The 23,216-nt window shown below is 52.5% G+C and overlaps 1 protein-coding gene across 2 annotated transcripts in view; it reads right to left on the bottom strand.

The window, feature by feature from the left end:
- The window catches only part of SHISA6 (shisa family member 6), a 448,298-nt gene extending 425,428 nt beyond the window's left edge, over positions 1-22,870 (bottom strand). For both annotated transcript variants that reach the window (XR_007906238.1, XM_051797526.1), the window contains exons 1-2: positions 22,191-22,870; positions 7,858-8,018 (exon numbers count right to left, since the gene is read on the bottom strand). Coding sequence is in view for 1 of the 2 variants with exons in the window: in XM_051797526.1 (XP_051653486.1) it covers positions 7,858-8,018; positions 22,191-22,870 (841 nt within the window). In the remaining variant the exon portion in view is untranslated. The remainder of the gene's footprint in view (positions 1-7,857; positions 8,019-22,190) is intronic.
- Positions 22,871-23,216: the final 346 nt, after the last annotated feature.

Here is a 23,216-nt window from a genome sequence, read left to right as displayed (position 1 = left end):
ACCCTCCTGGAGCTCTGGCAGCCTTGGGGCTGTGCCCACTGCCCTGGGGAGCCTGGGCAGTGCCCAACCAGCCTCTGGGGGAAGAACCTTTGGCTGAGATCCAACCTGAGCCTGCCCTGACACAGCTCCAGCCATTCCCTGGCTGCTGTCCCTGGTCCCCCCAGAGCAGAGCTCAGTGCCTGCCCCTCCTCTGCCCCTGCCCAGGAAGGTGGAACTGCAGTGAGGTCTCCCCTCAGTCTCCTCTTCTCCAGCTGAACACACCAAGTGCCCTCAGTGTCCTCACAGGCCTTCAAATCAAGGCCATTCCCCATCCTGGTTGCCCTCAGGCCAATTAAACTCTTTGCATTCCAGCTCATTCTCATGGCTTTCCAACCCACCCCTTGTCCTGTGTTTCTTGGTTCAAAAGCTCTTTGGGATGAAGTCCAGTGCAGGTGTAAAAGCTCTCACTTGCTGTTTGGCCCCAGGATTGGGGGAGCCAGGTCTGTGCCATGTGGGGATGCAGGAGGAGCATGTGAGGCAGGGCCATGGCAGGGGGTGGAATGGGATGAGCTTCCAACAGAACCCATTGTGTGACTGTGATATCACAGCCTGGCTCTGGCAGCCCCTGTGCCCCCACTCCTGTGTGTGCAGCAGGGGTTGGACCCAGAGCATCCCAGTGGAAGGTGTCCCTGCTCATGGCAGATGATCTTTAAGGGCTCTTCCAACCCAAACCATTCTGGTTTTCTGTGGCTCCCTGACCAAAGCACACACACAGCACACGGCCCCTCTGAGAGAGGGGAGGGCCCAGGGCAAACTGCTCCCTCACTGCCTGCCAAAGGGCAGGACTTACCCAGGGACAGGGCTTTACAGGCCTTTAGGCATTGATTTTTGAAGTCCAGACCTCTTAAAATAAGGCCCTTGCTTCTCTGTCCTCCATTTCCCTGTAAAAGGGAGCTGGGATTGCCCCAGGGAGTGGGAATCAAAGGGTATCAGCTGTCCTGGTACTGGGGGTGAGTGAATACTGCCAACATCTAACCCTGTGCAGGGTAACTTCGGGCTCACACAGGTGAGGATCCCAGATCCCCCACACCACAGTGAGCAGCTGGTGTCCTGTCTCATCCCCCTGCACCAACCCCAGCACATCCACCTCTCCCCACTCTGCTGGACTCATCCTCCCTCTTGGCAGGGGGATTTCAGTGGCAGGACACAGAGTAACTCTTACCCTCCAAACCTTCTGAGACACAAACTCTGACATTTTCCGGTGGCTCAGAAAATGCATTAACCCATTTGGGATTTTCCTGGGAGGGAAAGCACTGGGGCTTACCATAACATGGGATGTGCTGGGAGGAAAAAGCAGATGGAGTGGCACTGAATTGCCTTATCTCCTATAAATCCTCAAGGTTTCAAAGCTGGCCCTGTTTCTTTCTTTTCAAATGTCAGTGAATGGCACCAGGACTATGGAGAAAAATAAAAAAAAAAAAAACCTGTTCCTGGAACTCTCTGCGTGTTTTCCAAGTGGTTTCCCTAATTCTTCACCCACCTGCACCTTAACTAGTGTCTCACAACAGAGCCCAGGGGCTGGAAAACGCTGCCGGGGGCCCGGGGGATCGTTTCACACCTGCTTTGTGTTCCCCTGAACAGCTGTAAATGACAACTCAAACTGGGAAGCAGCGGGGGTTGGAACACCTTCCACTGCCATTCCCACACCCAGCCCCGGCAAATGAATTCAAAGACCTGCTGAGGATTTTGGGGAGAAACTCGCTAATTCAATGAATGAAGGAAGGGAGTAATTTGAAGCAGAGCCTGGCTGATTCAGAGGAAGGGAGAGAGGGGAAAGGGAGAATGATGGATGAGGGGAAGGCAGGGATAACCTACAGGGAATCTGGCTCATCCCGGGCTTAGAAAAGGGACAAAGCCCATCCTGAGCCCGTGGCCAGGGGGAGCAGGGCCAAGAGCAGAGATCCCTCCCCTGTGTGATGTTTGGGGTGGAAACACTCCCCTGTGTTTGGCTGGAGATGTTTGCCACGATTTCCACAAAGATTAAAGGCCTCTCCTGCATTTGTTCACATTCAGAACAAGCTCAGAATATGCCTCTGGGTGGAAGGCACTGCTGAAAACACCACTTTGAATACATACATCTCTGGAACATCCTGACTCAAATGGCTTATTAAAAACCTTCCCCAGATATATCAGGCTAATCAGAGTGCTAGGCTGGGCTGTTTGCTGCATTCCAAGTGCTAATCCTGTCAGTGGGCTGTTCTTCACACCTGCAGGTCCCCCCAGATGAAGAGCAGAAGATTTTTAACACTGGAAAATTATCTCCATTTCCCCCTGTGGTCACCTCTTCCCTGGCACGTCTGGAGCTGCTTTCAGACCAGTGAATTCTCTTGGTGAGGCATATTCTGAGAATTAAAAGGCCAACAGAATATAAAATATAAAACTAGGCCAGAGTCTTCTCTCCAAGTACAAAAAAAAGAGTCTTGTCCTTGATCTCCAGCCTCCTGCTCCGGGGGGTGGTGAGAAGGAGCAGAATTCCAGGCACAGATTTTACACACCAGGTAGGTGAGACCTGGGGACCCTTCACTGCTGTGAACAGTGGCAACAAGGACATCCTTGTCCTGAACACATTTGAGAAGTTTTCCTCCCACAAAACTTCCCACATCAATCCAACAGTCCTGAGTGTCCCTTCTCTCCCATGTTGGCAATACAGGGGATTTGTGTGAAAAGGAGCCAGAGTGGGAGAGCCAGAACGAAACCAAGAAAACAAAGGATCAGTTCAGCCCATGTGCTGTCCTGGAGCATCAGAGATTTGTCCCAGCTGTGGGTCAGGACATAAATCTCCCTGAGCCATCAGGATTTACCTAAACCAAGCCCACTGTGATAGAACAACACTGATTTCCAGCAGCCAAAGGTTTCAAATCCTTACTTGGTTTGGAGAACAGCAATAGAAAGACCCCGTGTGTGACTGTCACCCTGAGCTGGCCCCCCCTCAAGGCCCTCAGAAAACTCCCATCTGACAATTTCTGTGAATCTTCCAGGTGCTTTGCTTCACCACATTTTGGGAAAAGCAAAGCAACCCTTTGCATCTGAGTTCCAAAAGGCCTTCAAATCTCCTTTGAAGGCCAGAAATATTTCAAATATTTCCAGAAGGCCTTCAAAAACATCAGCAGGCTGAGAGAGCTGGGGCTTTTCAGGCTGGAGAAGAGAAGGCTCCGGGGACCCTAAAGGGGCTCCAGGAGCTGGAGAGGGATTTTTCAGAAGGACCTGGAGTGACAAAGGGGAATGACCTTAAGCTGAAGGAGGGTAGATTTAGATTAGATTTATAAGAAATAAATTGTTCCCTGTGAGGGTGGGGAGGCCCTGGCACAGGTTGCCCAGAGAAGCTGTGGCTGCCCCATCCCTGCAAGTGTCCAAGGCCAGGTTGGACAGGGCTTGGGGCAACCTGGGCTGGTGGAAGGTGTCCCTGCCCATGGCAGGGGGTGGAATTGGATGATCTTTAGTGTCCCTTCAGCATCACTGTGACAGGACCTGCCTTCACCCTTTCTGACACACCAGTTCACTGTGGATGTTGCAGGAGTTGCCTCTGGCTCAAACTCTGTCCCTTGTGCCCAGTGTAGCCCCTTCGCCTGTGGAGCACATGGAGCTGCCTCTGGGGGACATTTCCCACCCCTGCAGGAACTACTGACCTTTCTCCCATCTCTCCTCCTTCCTGTCTGTGTTTCTGTCCATCCACTGAACACATGAGTGGCACTGACCTTCACAAGAGGTGTCAGCACAGCCCCTACACCTTATGGCACCTCCTAAACCTGCACCCCCACACCCCTGAGACCCCAAACCACCCTATAACCCCCTTAAATCTACCCCTATGCCCCCATGAGCCCCCTAGACCCACTTCTCACACCCCTGAGACCCCCCAGAATCCTCCTATAGCCCCCATAAATATGCCCCTACACCCTTGTGACCCCTCTAGATCCGCTCCCTGACCTTTGAGACCCCCTAAACCTGCCCCTACACATGTGGCCAAGGAGAAGATAGAGGGAAATATTGCTGGAGTTTTCCTCCCCAAACCCCTAAAAGCCCTGCTGTGATGAAGATATTGAAAGTGCCAACAGAGATGAGATGGATATTGTGGAATCTCAGATTCCTCACATTTTACCTGTTGCTCACAACAACAAACTGAACCAACAGGAGATCTGGGGGCTGGAGGAGCATTCCTGGCTCCTACTGATGGAGTGATGTGCTCTGACCCGAGCGCTCTGTGGGGACAGCTTCCAGGTTTTCTTTACCTGGAAAGACCCAACCACCACCAAAACACAGGCACTGCATAAAAACAGTGACCAAAAGTGTCCACAGAAGTGAGAGGGGGTGGAAGGGGCTGTCCTCAGCTGCTTTCTCCGAGGGAAGCAAAAGTGGCAATAAACTCTGGAGAGATGCTCTTCAGACACCTGGGGAGCTCAGGTTTGGCAGATCCCAGTGTGGGAAATGCATTCTGCCTCCTAGAACCAGCTGCTCCCATCCTGCCTGGGGAAGGGGGTCATGGCACAGGAGCAGGATGAAGCCCTCTCAAAACCAGCTGCCTTGTCTGAACAGCAATTGTCTCCATGTCTAGGACAGAGACACTCTCCTTTTTCCCTTAGACAAGCCTTATCTAGACGTGGGCTGAGAAGTAAAGGCTGCACCCAACACCAGCCCAGCTGCAGAGCTCAGGGGCTTCTGAAACCACCTGCTATGAACTGCCTGGGGAGGTCACTGAGGGCTTTGCCTCAGCCTTGAACTGCCCTTCAGGCATCAGCAAGTGCTGGGGACAGAAGCAGCTCATCTTCCTTCCAGCAAGCAGTGCCTTACAGGAAGGGTCCTCGTGGAACCCTGGAAGGAATCAGCCTTTGTGAGGGCTGCAGGATGGAAGGAAGGTGTGGAGATGTTTCCAGGCTGTAGGTTTAGAGCACAAGGCCAGTGCTGCAGGCTTGAGGTCACAGGTGCTCAGTGTGGCATCCAGGGTGCAGAGCTCAGCAGAACAAGGGTTTCTGTTAAACCTGCTTAAATCTATATTAATCTATTCAGGATCAGGAAGCAGGGGGGAAGCTGAAAGGGCTGCTGATGTGCAGGCTACAGTCAGAGAGCTCCAACTGCCTCCGTGCCTGAAGTGTCCCACTGCTGCTTTGGAGCTGGCTGTGCATCTCAGAGCTTCTCATGCCAAGTTTCCAGGGTTTTTCCTGCCCTCATCCCATCACTTCCATGGCTGGGACTGGCTGACCCACAGAGCACAGAGTTAGCAGGGTCCTGTCTCCCCTGAGGCTCCTTGGGGAGCATCCAAGAGGAACAGGAATGACCCCAGAGGAGTTCAGGTGTGAGGTGGGATGTGGGAGATGAACTCCTCTCCATCTCCTCTCCTCCCCTCTCTCCATCCTTCCCTCAGGAACTCCAGGCACCTCCCAGCAGGTGCCCCAGCCCTGCCCTCAGCAGCACCTGCAGGAGCTGCTTTGCTTGGGCTCCACTGCCTGAGCTGAGCCCACCTCCATTTGTCACTGTCACCTCCACTCTCTCTGCTCACTGACACCAAACCAGCCTGATGGAAAAATGAAGCCATGGTTTATTTAGCAGGACTGCAGGGCACCCTTCCAATTATAAGTTTGGAAACAGAAGTTCCAAGTAAAACAAATCCCAAACTCAATCAGCAGGTGTGTAATGAGGACAGTCCTTTCTGGTTGCTCAACCTCTCCTACTCTGCAGTGCTGAGAAAACCCACAGCCAGCAGAGCTGGTGCTTTTCAGATCCCACCACAAAACTCTACAGCTGTGGTCTTCTCCAGCCAACTTGCAGCACCAGTGAGCAGTGCTTTGCCTGGATCTTACTGCACATTTCTGCCTCTATGTTTTTCCCCAAGCTGTCCCCTATTTCCTTCCCTTTTTTAAAATTTTCTTTCCCTTTTCAATAAAATAAGTATTAGTGACCCTTCTACCTCCACACCAGGGCTTACCAACTTTATTCTAGTTCAACATACTCATTTTCCAACTTTTACTTCCTTCCTTCCCAGGTTTTAGCATTCACTTATACAATTTCCTGATTCCCACAAAGATCTGCAGCTCAGCTGAGTAACAGAACACAGATCCAGCATCGCCCTGCTCTGCCAAGGAAACCTGACAGGAAAACATTCCCTGTATGGCTGTTTTATGAGCTCAGGATCCTTTGTAAGTGATTAGCTTCCTGTCTCCTATGATCTATGGGGACATGTTAACAGCAGGCACAGCCAGGAACAAGTTCTTTTGGGCAGTTTACAACAGCAAGTTTTCCCTTCCCAGCTTTGGCAAGGCCTGGCTGTGATATTCAGTCCAACTGGCAGCACTGATCCATCACCCTACAGCTGCCAAGGGCTGTGGGAGGCTCTGCTGGGACTGAAGTCCCTTCTCCTTCGGGGCTGGGTTTGGGAGTATCTCCTTTAGTGGCTCCTGCTGCCTGTGGGTGCCTTTTGGAGCCCTGGCTGGGCTGTCCTGGCTTTTGTCCCTCACACAGTCTGGGCAAACCCACAGACAAGGTGCCTTCCCCTTCTGAGGCATCTTGCCTTGCTCATCTCATGTCCCAACCCTCAGCCAGCACCAAGTGGACTCCTCACTGACTGCTGTCCTTTGTAATGGGGTCATGTTCAGCTGGAGAAGACAACTCAAGTGCTGTTCTCCAGACCAGCATTTTACTGCACAGGTAACTCTCTGGTGTAGAGAATTACAGGGGTCCCTGGCTCTGAGGGAAATGGGAGAGCAAAGGAATCCTTCTTAGTACTCAGGAAAATTACTTTGTTCTCAGCAAAAGGCTTCCAGAGAACATCATCACCAGGGCCTGTCTGCACAGGGTGATGAACACTGCACCAAAACCCTTCAAACTGCCCCAACCAAACAGTCTCAACCACACAGTCCCAACCAAAAAGTCCCAACCACACAGTCCCTGCCTCAGCCACATGCCCTTCCCACTCAGAGCAGAACCCTGCAGGTCGTGGAGCAGCCTGAGCTCCCACTGCCTTCCTTCAGAAGCTTCTCCAGCAGGGACCATGAGTGAAACCTCCTCTGCTCACCAGGTGACACAGGTCAGGAAGTGCCACCAGAACCTCCCACGGGAGGCTGAACAGGTTGTGAGTGAATGAGGGCCCAGCTCTGAGCACACACCCAGAGCAAATGGGAGGTGGTAACTGCTGGGAGATCTGCCACATCCCCCCCACAAAGGTGTGCAGCACCCACTTAGACACTGCTCAGACAACTATCAACCTCTGAAGCATTAAATAACCCAGAACAATATCTTTATTCCCCAGCCCTGTGCCACTGGGGGAATCAATGCAAAAAGAAGGCAAAGGATTTCACAGAATTCACCCAGCTGTAGAAGCTGAAAAAAACCCCAAAGTGTGTCCCCAGTTCCAGGCCAATGCTCCTAGAGGACCTTTGGAGCTCTTCTAGGTCACCTCCCACACCATCCTCTCAGCACATGGCCACAGTTCCCCTGGATGAGCACGGAGGCCCCAATTCCACGGATTTCTCTCTTCCCAGCTGCTCAGTGCAGGGAGCCCCACAAAGCCTCTCAGCATATGTGTTTTGCTGGAAATACACACTGTTCTACACTCAATACAAGCTCCTGGTACAGCCTGAATTTATACCTCGCTGGCTCTGAATTTTTAAAATGCCTGGAGAGAGAGAGAACAGCCACTCTGCTCCCAGAAACCTGAGAGAATCATCACCACTGAGCCCTGCACTGCTCCGCTCTGCCTGGGCGCCTTTTAAAGCCATTTATTATCCTAATTTTAGGTTTACAAAGTCTGCTGGTGTAAAGTGGGATGTTCTGCTGCCTTCTAACACGGCCCCTCGTTGCTCTGGAGAGAGAGAGGAGAGCAGCACTTACCTGGGTTGCTCTTGGAGGTGCGCACTGGGGTGTAATGGTTTTTGGAAGAGGTCCTGACTGGGGTGTTCTCTTTGGGAGAGGTATCTATGGCTGAGATAGTCTCTCTTTCACAGTGTCCTATTGGGATTGGTCCCTGCTGCCTTAAGATGTCAGCCAGAGCCCTGGGGAGAGAGAAAGAGGGAAAAAAACATATTTTCACTCGTCAGCTAGAATTCAGTATTTTCAGTTCCTCAAATCCAGCAGCAGTTGGATTTCTACCAGAAACAGAAACAAACAAACAAAAAAACCAACAATATTCATAATAAAATAAAAAATATGGCTTAAAAGCTCAGTTTCTCTCTGTGTGGTTGCTGCAAGTAGTTCCTGGCTATTGTTCAGTTTTTCATATGCTTCCCCTCATTCACTTCACCCCAGGGTTGTGTCATCCCTCCATCATTTTCCTTGCAGTGCAGATAAACTGCTCGTTGTAGCAGAAAGCTCCACCCAGAGTCACTCTGAACACATCACAGCCCTGGGACCTGCCCAAGGGGGCACCAAAACTGCCCTCTCCAAGCCACACTTCTTTAAGATTGACCAAAATCAGGAATCTGGTCCCCACACTCCAGAAATCCCTAATTTTTCTGCACCACAGCAGTGGGGGGAGGGAGTTTTTGAGAGGAGAACCAGCAGCCCAGAAGAAAAGGATTAAACAACGTTCCTGGGTGAATGTCAACACAGCTATTAGCCTACCTTGAGCTTTCTGCCCATTAGGGATTTCTTTAATGGTCCTGAGGTTTCTCTGCTATTCTCCAAGAATAAGCAATGCCACACAGTGCAGCTGCAGCCAATGTTTTCCCCTTGGATGGCTGGATACTCCAAGATTTTTTTTTCCCTCTGTGAATATCATGGACACAGTGGAATAATCACAGCGTGAAATGCTCTGATTTTCTTAGGGCAGCCACAAGCTCTCACTGGAGCCACAGGGAAAGGAGGAAGGGGGTGACTTGTGTGGATTTAAGGGACAGTGGCCTTTGAAGGATGATGGAGTTTGAAAGGCTCTTTTCTCTTGGCAGAGGGAACATGTCTGATGTCACCTTGGGTACCAAGAAAGATGTAAGGAGGAGAAATTCTTTCATTGCATATTGATGAGGAGGATACTGGTGTTGCTCATATCTCCTGGCATTCCTTAAATGCCATATTTCTAGTCTTTCATATGAGAAATAGTTTGGGACTCGAGTCCCTTCCATTTTCCAAATGATTTCCTCTCCAGACTGCTGTCCCTGTGCATAATGGATTGCAACACTAATGTGCTCTACAAAAGAAACCCTGGGAAGATCTCAGAGGCTCCCAAAGAGGATTATGTTAGTTCACAGCCATCCTGTGCAGAATATTTTTAACCACTTTTGATTATTTATTGGCTGTAGAGAGAGCAGAGATAGGGGCTGTAACCAACCATAGGGTATCTGTGTGTGCACACACACTGAGACAGGGAGAGTAAAGGGGTTCTTGTTTGCAGGGACATGAAAGCACAGATTTTATTTAGTGCTAAGACAGGCTCAGAGAGCAGTAAGAGGTAGATACTGAGCCTTATCCCAAGTCAGGACTCCTTTTGTTTGCTCCTAAATCCTCACTGAGACAAAAAGAGCTGGCATTTGGTGTTCTCCAAAAGCTGCTGAATTCCCACAGGCTGGCACAGATCTGTGAGTGCTCCCCATGGACAGTCATGCTCCAGGTATCTCAGACTGGCCACCAGCTCACAGGACATGTTGGAAATTTTGGCTCTGTGTCCAAGGTTGTAGAGAACATGAGTGGCAGAACAAGGACCTGAAGCTGAGGCCTGAGGTTCCCACCCTGTGTGACACTGCACAGTCCCCTCCTGAGGAGAGGAACCATTCACCCAGTAATCCTGATGCATTCTATCCTACAGGATTCCAGCCCATTGCATTCCAGACCCTGCTGACTGGAGAATATTTGGGAAGCTAAAGAGCTCTGCCCGTTTGGCATCACCATCCTGTTGGAGACAACACATTTTTTGAAGGCAGCACGTTGGCAGAACTGAGCCCTTGGTACATATCTCCAAGATATATTAAGCATCAGATGACCATTTAATGGCATCTGCTGTACAGAAACACAAAGAGTCATTTTTCAATCACACAGATTGTATTAGGACCATTATTTACTGGCCCACAGTGGTTTGGGCTCATTTTGAACACTTGTCCAAGACACTCTTTGTGTCAAGAGTGCAATCACTCAGAGAGCAGAGGGAGGTGACAGATGAAGATGACTCTAAAACACTGTATAAAACTCTAGATTCCACTCAGCTTAATCCATGGAGCCACCTGGGCAGGACCAGCCAGGGCAGGGATCAGAGGGGTGGGTGGGGTGGGGAACACACAGAGCCAGCCCTGCAAACACAAAGGTGGGATGTGGAGCTGCAGGCACTGATGGGGTGGAAATGGGAGAGGACAAACCAGTTCTGCCTGAAGCTGAGTGTGTTTAACCTGACCAAGAGAGGCCCCACATCCCACCAGTGAGGAGCTGAAAAAGGGGCAGAGCAGGGCTGTTTGTGGAGCTGTAAATCAAAGGAGACAAGAGGCACTTGGTTTAACAGAAAAAAATCCACAGTGGGACAGCAAAACACTGGAACAGGGATCCAGCGAGGCTGAGGGATCTCCATCCTTGGAGATCTTCAAATTCAGCTTGAAAAGACCCTGAGAAACCTCCTTTGCCAGTAAAGATTGCCTTGCTTTAAGCAGATGGCAGAAGGAGGGACCTCCAGAGGTCCCTTCCAACTCGATTTCTGCTGTGATTCTGAGTCTGGGACACCTCCCACTGCAGCTCAGCTCGTTTCTCCTCATACTTCTGCCCTTTGTCCTGCTAGTATTACTCTCTGAATGGGGTTTGATACAGCCCTAAGCTTCCCTGACTCCTGGATGGACAGTTTACCTCCATTCACTAAAAATAATTGAGGCAATTGGAGTGAATCTACCCTGGAACAACTGAAGGTGAGAGGAAGTGCCTCATCCCCAGCCAATATCCACCTGAGAGCTGAACCCTCAGCCTGCTGCCCTCTCTGAGGACAAACCTACGTGTCCAGGAAAACATTTCAGCTTGTGATCTTTATCACAAACAAAAATACAGCTCAGGGACCTGATGAGCACAAATGTAACCCCTTTTTTGTTTTCCATCCTGAAGGGATTGTAATAATGAGAGCTACTCTCTGAGTTGGTTGTTGGTCCCAACACAATAAGGAAATGATTTCGGGTGCCAGCCCACCTGGGAGGGAGGAGATTGTTGCTCTCAGACACTGAAGAAATCCCTGGTGATGCTCAGGAAAGTGATGTCTGTCCTGTCAGACTATACATGAGAGAAACTGAGCAGAGGTGTCCAAAGCAGCCCTGGCTGGTAGACCTGGGACTAAACCAGCGTGAGCTCAGCAGCACTGCAGGTGTGATCTCCTTATTCCCTAAATACACCAGATTGTGTGTCCTGAGTACTCCTTTCTCTCTTCATGGCTACAGAGAGAAAAAAGACTTTTCAGCACCAGCAGAACAAAACTTTATAGGTGGAGGAGAAAGTCCAACTTGGATCACACTGGTTATTTCCTTGCCAATTCAATCACACTGCTGTGTGTGATCCAGGTTATTTCCATAAGGCCCCGAGGGTGGAAGGTCAGACCCACTTAAGTGAGGAAGGATTTTGTTGGTATAAGTCTCTTGGGTACAGTTGTTTAATTGCAAAGCTTCAGTAGGGCAGAGCAAGAGAGTCACTGAAATATTTGGGTCTTGTGTGCACAGCCATTTGGGTACAATTAGTGCTGATAATAGCACTGATGTCAACAGCCTCCTAATCACCTGCCCAGGGATATGAGACACTTCGGGAATCTTTCTGTGATGACACATCTCTTATCTCAGGAACACAAACCTCCCTGGCTGGAACATGGCAGTGGCTGGAGCTGCACAAGGCACAATCCCTTGGGAGATAACCACTGCTGGCACCTCCTCACCTCGGAGATAACCACTGCTGACACCTCCTCACCTCGGAGATAACCACTGCTGACACCTCCTCACCCACGTCACTGCTGGGAGAGCACTAAAGCTGCTTCCCCCTGGACCCCAAATAGCCACAGTGACATCAGGGACACTGTTCCACACCAGTGCTGGGCCAGCAGTGTGTGAGGGAAACCAGGACATCCCAGGCCAGGTTCTGCTCTCAGGTGTGTTATCAGGGAAGGTTCTTGTGGGAATCTGGACACTTTGGGAATCACAGAATCACCGAATGTGCTGAGCTGGAAGGGACCCACAAGGATCATCCAGTCCAACCCTCAGCCCTGCACAGACCCATCCCCAAGAGTCCCCCCCTGTGCCCCAGAGGATCAGCCAAACCCTCCTGGAGCTCTGGCAGCCTTGGGGCTGTACCCACTGCCCTGGGGAGCCTGGGCAGTGCCCAACCAGCCTCTGGGGGAAGAACCTTTGCCTGAGATCCAACCTGAGCCTGCCCTGACACAGCTCCAGCCATTCCCTGGCTGCTGTCCCTGGTCCCCCCAGAGCACAGCTCAGTCCCTGCCCCTCCTCTGCCCCTGCCCAGGAAGCTGTAGAAGAAACACAGTGGGATGAACACGGGCCCTCATGCAAAGAAGCAGCTGTGGCTATTCTCAGGAGGCAAAATAAAAGGTCTGGTTGTAAAAACAAAAGGCCAAAAGTGATGGGTGGAAGCAGCAGAGCAGCAAGGTCGAGCATCAGCTGGGGCCTGATGCTAAAGGTGAAATCAATAGACTTTGATACCAAAGTAGGACTTTGTAACCAGAGAGAAGGTGAAGCTGCAGAGGCTGTGAGGGCCCAGCTCCCTGTGCCCTCAGTAACTCAGCCCAGGACCTGCTCTCTGAACTCCCAACGAGAGTCCTCCCCCACAGCCTTTTCTCACAGTACTGTCCTGTTTTCCCAATCTCCACAGATTTTCCACACTGATTGATAGTGTGAGTGTGGGCATCTGCTGAAGACAAGGGGACCTTTGGTGGCAGTGCCAATAGGTTGAGATGTGGCCTGTGGGCAATAAGATGGGAGTAGAGGGGTCTGTGGGTGCTGGATGGGAAAGGCAATGGGAAGAGCTGCCTATTTCCAGCAGTGCAGGTTGTACTCATGCAAAACCTCACTCTGCTGAAAATCCCCTCTCTTGGAGACCTCAAGCACAGCGTATTAGAAAACAGAATTGCTTGTTCTAAGTCCCTCTGAATTTGGGGAAGAATGGAAAAGGAATGACCAAATGGATCTGGCAGAGCCCAGGGAAAAGAGCAGTGCCTGGCTGAGCTGAGAGCCTCCTAAAAGCAGAGCTGTGATGGAGCCTGTGGCAGGACTCCAACCCACTTCAGCACGGCCAGGATTTCACTACAAGTCCTTAAAAAAGGAGAGGTTAAAGGCTCCCCTCTGCTCTGCTACCGACCTGGAAACACAGAGGCAGCTGGTCCAAGAGAGGGGATTTATCCTGAGTGGATCCAGTTCACCTGGAAGGGCCAGCTCTCCAGGGGACAGGATTTCGGTCACTGGCCAGTCACACACAGGGTGCTGTGAATTATTGATGGCTTGGCTTGGCTCCTGTCCCCAGACCTGCTGCGTGCCTTGGGAAGGTCCAAACACTGACCACACAGAGCTGGGTCTGACTGGTCCTGGGAGGGCTCCTACACTTCAGATCCTGGGGGGTTCCCACCCTGCAGGTCCTGCCAGCCCAGCCCTGCTTGTCCATGGCATCTCCCTGTGCTGCTGTCAGACAGCACCTGGGCAGGCAAAGGCACTGCCTGGCATCAGCAACCTCCCCTCTGCTGCCTCCTGGGCATCACCTCCAGGGCACCCACACTCTGAGGGTGCCCAGGTCTTACTGCCAGAAGGATGGGATGTTAATTGATTGCACCAACACACTGAAAACCGATACAGGCAGGGAAACACGGGGTGGTGCTGCCAGCAAACTGTGGGAGGCTTCTTGTGGGAGCAACTGCCAAAGCAGGGCTCGTTTCTCCCAGTGCAGGGCCTCAGCAGTGTCCTGGAGGTGCACCAGTCCCACAGCAAAAGACTAGTCACCACAGCTGCCCCAAACAGCAGCAGCTGCTGCTTTAGAGCTGGAATTCCAGGGAGGAACAGCGGGAATGGGTTTGTGGTGATGCCTGGCAGAGCTCAAGGAGGGGTTGGACAACATATTGAGGCACAGGGTGGGATTTTTGGGGTGTCCTTTGCAGGGCCAGGAGTTGGACTGGATGATCTTTGTGGGTCCTTTCCAACTCAGGATATTCCATGATTCTGTGATTGTATTCTATGATTCTGTGCCTCCGTGTGTGTGTGTGTGTGTGTGTGTGTGTGTGTGCAAGAATAGGTGAGTTCACCCGTGGAATTACAAAAGGAAAAAGACAAAGCATTGGGACATCCTTCCAAGAGCGTTTGCACTCAGTGTAAGTGAGGAAAAACTCTTCCTTAAAAATAAACACCACAGGGAAAAGTCAGGTGTCTTCAAAAAAATCTTAATGCCAAACACAAGAGTTATGTGGGAAGCTCCTAGGATTTAGTCTGGCTTTAATGACAAGTTTCAATGAAAGCTGAATTCCAGGTGTACTGAGGAGCAGAGCATTGCCCAGACTGTGCCAGCAGGAGGGGGTTGGCACCTTTCCTGCCTCATCCATCTTGGGGAACACAAGCCCAAAACACAGGTGACAGAGTTACACTATAGATGCACCCCCGTGGATGAATGCAGGTGTGTGGAAAAGGCACTGCAGCTGAAGCAGAAGAAAATAAGTGTTGTACTGATAAATGCCAAGCAAACACTTGGCTGTGAGCTCATCATCTCTCCTCTCTTTATAACATGAGGGGGAATCAGCAGCTGAACACTAAAGCTCTTGCCTTGGGTCACTTCAGCTATGACCAAGAGTAGTAAATCTTAGACTGCTTGATGGCACATCTCACACAACTCTTTACACATCTCACACTAATATACAAATAAGTGTCCTGCTATTCTGTGATGTGGGCAAGGGATTCACTGCAGTGACTAAACTCACAGCAGGTAATACCAGTTCCTGTGAATACAGCAAGTCCAAAGGGAAAGAAAAAACAAAAAGATTTTGTAATTAAAAGGTTAAAATGAAGCTTTCCAATGGATGTTTCTCCTCAGAGAGTTGTTCCACCGAGCAGGAAGTGGCCAGAGCAGCAAGGGCCAAGCCCTGCATCTAAACCATGACCAGGGCTTTGGGGACAGTGAGTGGCACAAAGGATTTGGTGCCTCCAGGAGGGCTGTCCCCAGCATTGCTGAGGGTGCAGGCAGGGAACAGGCACCTGCTGCACTGCTGGAACAGCTCCTGTTTGCCCTGTGCTCCTCCACCCCAGCACCCTCCTGGCACCCACACAGCTCAGCCCCTTCACAGAGAGAATGGGGGGCCTTGAAAAGAGATACCAGAATCCCACAATGTGCTGAGCTGGAAGGGACCCACAGGGATCATTGAGTCCAACCCTTAGCCCTGCACAGGCCCATCCCCAAGAGTCACACCGTGGGCCTGAGAGTGTTGTCCAAATGATGGACCCAGGAAAGACAGCACTGGGGAGAACAGGAAGCACTGTTATTGTGCAGAAAATGAACAGAGCACCATCGTGATCGAGGAGAGAAGAGCAAATTAAACTAGCAGATCTTGTTAGGTATTTCAGAGGCATGAAAGGCTGCAGGAATTGCCCTGAGAGGTCAGCTGGTCCAGTTCTTTAGCCCGTTGGTGCTTGTGTATATGGAGAGGAGGAGACTGAGGGGAGACCTCACTGCAGTTCCACCTTCCTGGGCAGGGGCAGAGGAGGGGCAGGGACTGAGCTCTGCTCGGGGGGGACCAGGGACAGCAGCCAGGGAAGGGCTGGAGCTGTGTCAGGGCAGGCTCAGGTTGGATCTCAGCAAAGGTTCTTCCCCCAGAGGCTGGTTGGGCACTGCCCAGGCTCCCCAGGGCAGTGGGCACAGCCCCAAGGCTGCCAGAGCTGCAGGAGGGTTTGGCTGATCCTCTGGGGCACGGGGGGTGACTCTTGGGGATGGGCCTGTGCAGGGCCAGGGGTTGGACTGGATGATCCTTGTGGGTCCCTTCCAGCTCAGGATATCCACAGGCACAAAGGCAGCAGCACTCGGTGGACGTGCAGTGCTTTGAGAAGCACACGAGTGCACACAGAAGTTTCATGCACGTGGCACCTATTTCTGCACCAAGTCCTATGTTATGAGCACAGTTAAGAGCCTTTAAACTCACTGAAGAAAGCTGTACTCTCCCTGAAGAGCTCTAACTCTGAAGAGCCCTTGCAACAAAGGAGGTTGGGTGAGAGTCAAACTGCAGCACAATATTTATTGTGGAAGAATCCCACGCTTATCTACCTAAAAAATGAGACATGTAAGCTCTCCATGCAATGCAGTGCACAGAGATCTAAGGAAACACAACTTGCCCATGTGAGCAGGGACAAAGACAAGCAAAAAAGCACCATGATCTCATTTTCCTGATAAAATTTGGATCTTACTTGAAACAGAAGTTTTAAAAGGCATCTGATCTCCAAAGGCACAGAGATCAATTGGTTAAGGATATAAGGGATCACAAAACTAAAAGAAATAGTTCAGAGCTAGACTGGGTTCCCTTGACACCTTAGGATAGAGGTTGACTAATAGAAAAAGTTAATTAGAAAACAGAAAAATACCAAATAAATGGGAATTAGAGGCACTGAAATGATTTGGTGAGGGCAGAGTGGTTTCTGAGAGTGGCCTCTCGTAATGGGGGAAGTTCAAAGTGAAAAGAGAAGATTCAAGAGCATCCAGAGGAATTCTGTGGCCAGGCAGCTTCTGTGCTCTTACAAAGTCAGGCTCTTTATAAAATAGACTCAGAGAGGAAAACACGGCAAACAAACCCAGTTACCAAACTGCAAACTGTCAGCAGAGCTTCAGACTGAAGTTTCTCCATGACGTGTAGGTGAAACAAAAAGCAAATACTTTGTCCAGGTACATGCACACAAAATCCACCTCCTGCCTTGATTTGGCCAGCTGGGGTTGGGAAATCCATCCTGCAAACAGGACAGGATCCAGGTCTTCTCCTTGCTTGGGAATTACCCCAAATAAAACAAGGTGTGGCATTGGTTTGAAACAGAACTAGTCAAGAGTAATTTCTCTGAGGCCACAGGTCTCTAGTGGAAGGTGTCCAGGGTACAGGATTGGAATGAGATGATCTTTAAGGTCCCTTCCAACCCAAACCATTCTGTGATTCTGTCTGTGCCTTTTCCCTTTTCCCTCAGTCAAGTCTAACGTGTCCTGTGCCTGTGAGAGGAACAGGGCACTTTAGGGAAGAGACTCAGAAACCATCAGGAGCAAACAGCACAAAGCAGGGCAAGGAGCAGCAGAAAGTGGGTCTGAGGGGAGTAAAAATGTCAGAGCATGAAAAAAAACCACATCAGTGGAAAAAGACTGAAAGCAGCAACAGCGTCCAAGCAAAAGCCTTCAGTGTAGTCCCCCCGGGCAGGTGTGTTCGAGCACTCTCTCCCTGCCCTGGGGAGGGGGGAAGGTTGATGGCTGGGCTGCAGGGACACAGGCAGCACAGCACAGCCGGCTGGGATCCCCTTGGACTCAGCCTGGCCGGACAGAGGCACTTTGCAGGAGCCTCCCAAGCTGAAAGCAGCTGCCCTCCAGCGAGCCCTCAGCAAGCACCGGGCCCAGACTGTGGGGAGAGGCAGGGACAGAAAGCCTCCTGTCCCCTGAGTTAAGCCTCACCCAGAGCAGTGTACTGGCCTGCAGGAGCAGAAACCCTCCTGCACTTTAAGTCAGCCTCACCTAAACCAGTGCCCCGGCCTGCCCGGGTCTGTGGGCAAACAGATTCCCGGGGAAATTCAGAGCTGCCAGGTAAAAATGGCACCGTGGGCTCTACATGGGAAAAGGGTGGTCATTTATAAAACCACTCAGTGTTATTATTCACAGGGCAGGAGGAGCAAAGGCAGAGGCCAAGGAGAAGAGCAACACAGGGATCTTTCCCTCTGCAGCGACATAGCTGATGTAGGAGTAGGGAAAGGGAAGCTCTGGGCAGAAGGTGCCTGTTTGTGCCCTTTGCACCATCACACTCCAGGCAAGGCCAGACAACCTTAGAGCAGGATACAGAGCTGGTTTACTGGGGAAAATCTCCTACAGGAGAACTGCCACTGTCTCCTTCTGCCTTGGGCTGACCATGTGGGAAGCACTTGGAATATTTCAATCCCTCTCTGTAGACTGTAACCAGTCCTACTTTGTGCATTTCTAGCTCAGCAGAGAGCACAGTGGCTGCTGCTGAGGGCTAAACAGGGGTCAGGGAGCAATACTACTATCTGTGAATTATTTATGCACTGGAGCCTGGGGATTTGGGGTCATGGCCACGGTAAGAGAATATTCTGGGTCATCCCTCCTTGCTAGAGAAAAACAGCTTTGCAACCAAACTGATACTCCTTGTTCAAAGATTCCTTAGCTCATCCCCATCCTGAAAGTAAAGCAAATACTCTGCCCACTTAAGAAATGCTTGAGAAAAAATAAAAACCTGACAAACTGATGAAAACAAACCATCCTCACAAATGCAGACAGAGAGCATCAACATAATATCGCTGGCTACAACTCTAAGAAATCAGCCCCAGCTTCTAGCTGGAGCTCAGCAATAGTTCTGGCTGTGGAACTCCAAAGCAAACCCAGCCAAGAGGTAATTCTGTATGATCAGGCTGAAAGATCCTAAAACCATTAAAAATCAGTTCAGTTCAAAGCATTACAAGTGCATGTGCAAAATATGAATATTTCAGCTGCTGTTTTTCAAAGCTCTTCCACTTACTGCTCTCAGAAACAACCGTCTCAGTCACTGCCACTGCTGAGCCCAGAATCCCAGCAGTGCCTCTGCTTTAAAGGGATGTTGTAGTGCCTGGAAACAAGAGCTGATTCCAGCTCTGAGCTGCACATGCACATCTCTGTGCACAGCCAGCCTTTCATTCCACAGGAGAGTGACAGTTCTCCGGTGAATTTGTAAACCCTCCTTCTATCAAAAGACATGAAATGAGCCCTGCCTCCCTCCAAGTGATCTTTCTGACTGAGTTAATAAGGATTTTCTGTAAAAGCTGGATGAGAAATGAGCAGAGAAATAACATCTACACACAGCACCTCTATCCGACCATTCACAAGGAAATAAAATTTACAGTGTGATCTTGCTCGTGGTGAAGTGAAGGCAAGTCTTGATTAATCTTCCCTGAATGTGGGGTACTGGTCCTAAGGGGCTGTTTCCAGCCCTCTGTAGCAGCTTCTGTTTGTTCTGCTGCTCTCCTCCTCATCCCAGAGGTTTTGCTGGGATGCACACGGAGATTTAATGTACTCGCCACCACTACACTGAATTATTCTGGAACTTACACTTCACTCCAATAGACACAGTCTCAAACAAATAGAAATATCTGAGCACATCCTGATTCCCTCCTTCCCTGTTAGTCCTCAGCAGGTGACAGAGACAAAGACAAACCATTCCACTCCTCGTATTTATGTTCTGCTTAGACCACTGAGAGCGTCTTTCCTCAGCCTGATGCAGCCTCTGGCACTTCATAATATTTAAACCATCGTGCAGTGTTGATCAAGTTCAGGTAACACAGCTCTGAAAGGTATAATCTGTTACCAGCTATCATATTATAGAAGTCAATCAACTCCTGAAAATGCTCTGGAAGTCAAGCTTCCCGAGCACTCAATCTGCCATTCATAACTCTACACACAGGTGAATCATTTCAGCAGAACTTCTCTAAATAAAGCAAAGCAAGCATCAAAGACATGAAAACATCAGGAATAATCCAGACAAGTCTGGCAAGGCTGTCTCTGATTTCCAAGGGTGAAGGATTCAGCCCTGTAGCACGCTGGAGCTGGAGCAGAAGTAACATATGGGCATCCAACCCAGATTTCCAAATTTAGTGTGAAGATAAGGCCCAGGCAAAGTTGCCTCGAAGCCAGAAGAGCTGGGCAGCTGGGGAACCAGCCCTCAGTTAACAGAACACTTAAAGGAGCCTCTTTTCTGGCTGAGCCACTCTCAGGACCCCTCACCACACCGCAGTTGGGTCTGGTTTTTAGCACCATAGAGGTATTTCCTTGTGAGACCAGGGGCAGGTGGGGTTTGGGATGGAATATGTGGGTCAGACCCTCAGCAAGTGTAAACCAGCCTGGCCTCACTGCAGGCACATCCATTCTCAGGGAGGAGTCTAAATAAAACACATCTCCCCAAATACATAAAAACTGCGTCACTCATCTCTTTTTCTTTGTAAAAACCTCCGCTTTCTTTCTCCAGTCTCTGTTAACTGCAACTGGAGTTCAGCCTTAAAAACATGGTCAATGATTTTAATAGTTTTGACTAACAATTCCAAATTAAAATAATTTTTATGAAGCATTATCTGCCAGAGATAGTCTTTCCCCACTCACAGTGTTCTTATAAAGGAGCCTCTCACCGATTTTTACGTTCAGACACGGGAAGCTCTTGGATTCTCGGCACGCAAGGAGCACTCATCATTTGGAGGGACTTTTTCATCATAAAATAAATATGAACTGAGAGAGTAGATGCATTCGTCCAAAATGAGAATTGCTACAGCAGCCTGAGCTTTTGCTCTGAAACAGAATTTTCTCTGACATGTCGAGTGTTCTCAGACATGTGTAACAGCACTGCTGAGGGGACCCCAAACTACTCCTACACCAGCAAGGACAGAGTTAGCAGGGTTTAGAGGGGATAAAATAAGAAATAAAAAAGGACAGATGCAGAGCTCTCCCCACCACCAGCACTTTCCCACACAGCCCTTGGCACCACGAGGCAAAGGCACCATCCAGGGGGGTCAGAGCCGTCCCCTCCACACTTCCTAAACTTCTCCTGGCTGGGCCAGGCAGGGCAGGATCCACAGGGGCCAAGGGGCTCTGCTGCCCCCGGGGGCGTGGGGGCTGCAGGGGGCCGGGGGAGATGTAGGGGAGTTTTGGGGGGCAGGAGGGGCGTGGCAGGGGGAAGGAGGGAAGTGCCAGGGGGCAGAAGGACAGGAGGGGGATTTTGGGGGGGGCAGGAAGGACGTGCCGGGAGGGCCGGGGTGCAGGAGAGGTGCCAGAGTGCCCGAGTGCAGGAGGGGGTGCCCGGGGGCAGGAGGGAGGGTGAGCGGTGCTGGGGAGCAGGACGGGAGTGCCGGGGGGGAATAGGGAGGTGTTGGAGGGCAGCAGGAGTGGGTACCAGGGGCAGGAGGGGGGTGCCGGAGGGTAGAAAGGCGGTACCGTGGTGCCGAGGGGGAGGAGGCGAATGTCGGGGGACGGGAGGGGGGTGCCAGGGGATTGGAGGGGGGTCGTGCCCGGTGCAGAGGGGTGTGCTGGAGTACCAGAGATCAGAGGGGGGTGCCGGGGTACCAGCGTGCAGAGGGGGGTGCCGGGGGTGCCGGGATGCAGAGGGAGGTGCCGGGAGGAAGGAGAGGGGTGTCGGGGTGCCGGGATGTAGGGTGGGGGTGCCGGAATGCCGGAGGGGGCGGCTCCGCGGGGAGGGCCGGGCCGGGCGCTCGGCAGCGCGGAGCCGCCCATGGAACTGTCCATGGAACTGCCCATGGAACTGTCCATGGAACTGTCCATGGAACTGCCCATGGAACTGTCCATGGAACTGTCCGCGGTACCGTGCACGGAATTGCCCGCGTTACTGTCCATGGAACTGTCCGCGGTCCTGCCCGTGGAACCGTGCACGGAACTGTCCGCGGAGCCGCCGCTGAAGCCGCGGGACGGCGACCCACGAATGGGGCCGTGGGGCAGCAGGACAGGCACCGAGGTGGGATGGGATCGGGAGGCACCGAGAGGTGGGGGTGTCCCTGATAAGAACGTGCAAAGGAGGAACTCCTGGATAGAGGATGGAAAAGGAAAATCCTTTGACGTGTGGTGCAAAGAGAGAACTCTTGGACAGCCAGGGGAAAACCCTTGGGTGAGTGACTCAAGGGGGGAGCCCTCGAAGTGACAGCACGATGGAAGATCGTTTGGACAGGTGGCACAAAAGGGGAGCCCTTAGACAGCCGTGGCACTGGGGAAATCCTTGGAAGGTGGAGCAGGGGGAAACTCACGGTCAGCCAGTGCAAAGCACAAGGACTTGAATGGGTAGTTCAAAGGGGACTCCTTGTACAGGTGGTGTAAAAACCGAACCCTCGGACAGCCACTTCAAAGGTGGAATTCTCGGAAGGCTCATGCAATGGGGAAACTCTTGGACAGGCTGCGCAAGTGGGAAACCCTTGGATGGGGAGTGCAACGAGGAAACCCTTGAGCAGACTTTGCAAAGGGGGAACAGTCAGAGAGGGAGGGGGCTGTCCCTGGCCGGGAGGGCGCTGGAGGCAGGGGAGGGGGCGCACCTGTGTATGTTCATCTCCCGGGGCGGGCGCCGTGCCTTGTCGTAGGCCACCTTGGCAAAGACGCCGGCGATGAGCACGAAGGCGATGGCCCCGCACGAGATGTAGACGGTGGCGTTGGTGCTGTCCTTGTCCGGGTCGTACTTGTTGGCGTCCCCGTCGCCGCCGTCGCCGCCGTCGGCGGGCAGGGCTCCGCTGGCCGTGGTGGGGTGGGCCCACTCGGGGCTCTTGTAGTTGCGGCACAAGCTCTGGTTGAGCTTCTCGGCGCGCTTGTTGCAGCAGAAGCGGTAGAAGCAGGTGCCGCAGCAGTAGCGGAAGCCCGTGAGGCTGTTGTTGCACTCGAACTCCTTGTCCCACTGCCCGCTCACGTCGTAGTACCCCCAGCACGTCTCGTGGGCCGGGGCCGAGCCCCCTCCGCCGCCCCCGCCCCCGGGGGGGCTCTTGCCGCCCCCCGCGCCTTTGCCGCGCCCGGGCAGCGCCGTGGGGGCGGCGACCCCGGGCCCCGCCAGCGTCTGGTTCAGGAGCTCCTTGCCCGGCTTGGGGGTCCGCCGCGCCGCCGCCGCCCCCTGGGTCCGGTTGCCCTTGGCGCGGGGGGGCCCGGCCGCCTGCGCGGGCAGCAGCAGCAGGGCCAGGAGCTGCAGGCAGAGCAGGAGCAGCGGCAGCAGCAGGTGCCGCGGCCCCATGGCGGGGGGCGAGCGGGGGGCGCGGGGCGCGGCGCGGGGGGCGGCGGGCGGGCGGCGCGGGGGGGGCTCAGCGGCCGCGGCGCTGCCCCATGGAGCGGGGTGGGGACGGGGCGGGCGGGGGTGGGATGCGGGCACGGGGGGGTCCCGCTGCTGCCGCGCGGCTCCTCAGCGGCGGCTGCCCGGCGCCGGGCGCTTCATGCCGGCGGGCGGCGAGCGGCGGAGCCCGGCGGAGCGGGGCTGGAGGCGGCGGGGTCCCGGCGCTGCTCCGGAGAGGGGCTGCGAGAGACGGGGAGAGGGTGAGAGCCCGCCGCGCCCCGGGCAGCCCGGCCCGCCCCCGCCCGTACGC

This window comes from Manacus candei, unplaced genomic scaffold (assembly GCF_025592945.1).
Source record: "Manacus candei isolate 608988 ecotype Guabito, Panama unplaced genomic scaffold, ASM2559294v1 h1tg000047l, whole genome shotgun sequence".
Lineage (NCBI taxonomy): Eukaryota > Metazoa > Chordata > Aves > Passeriformes > Pipridae > Manacus > Manacus candei.
Note: the sequence above shows the minus strand (reverse complement) of the source record. Positions and strands in the feature narration are given on the sequence as shown.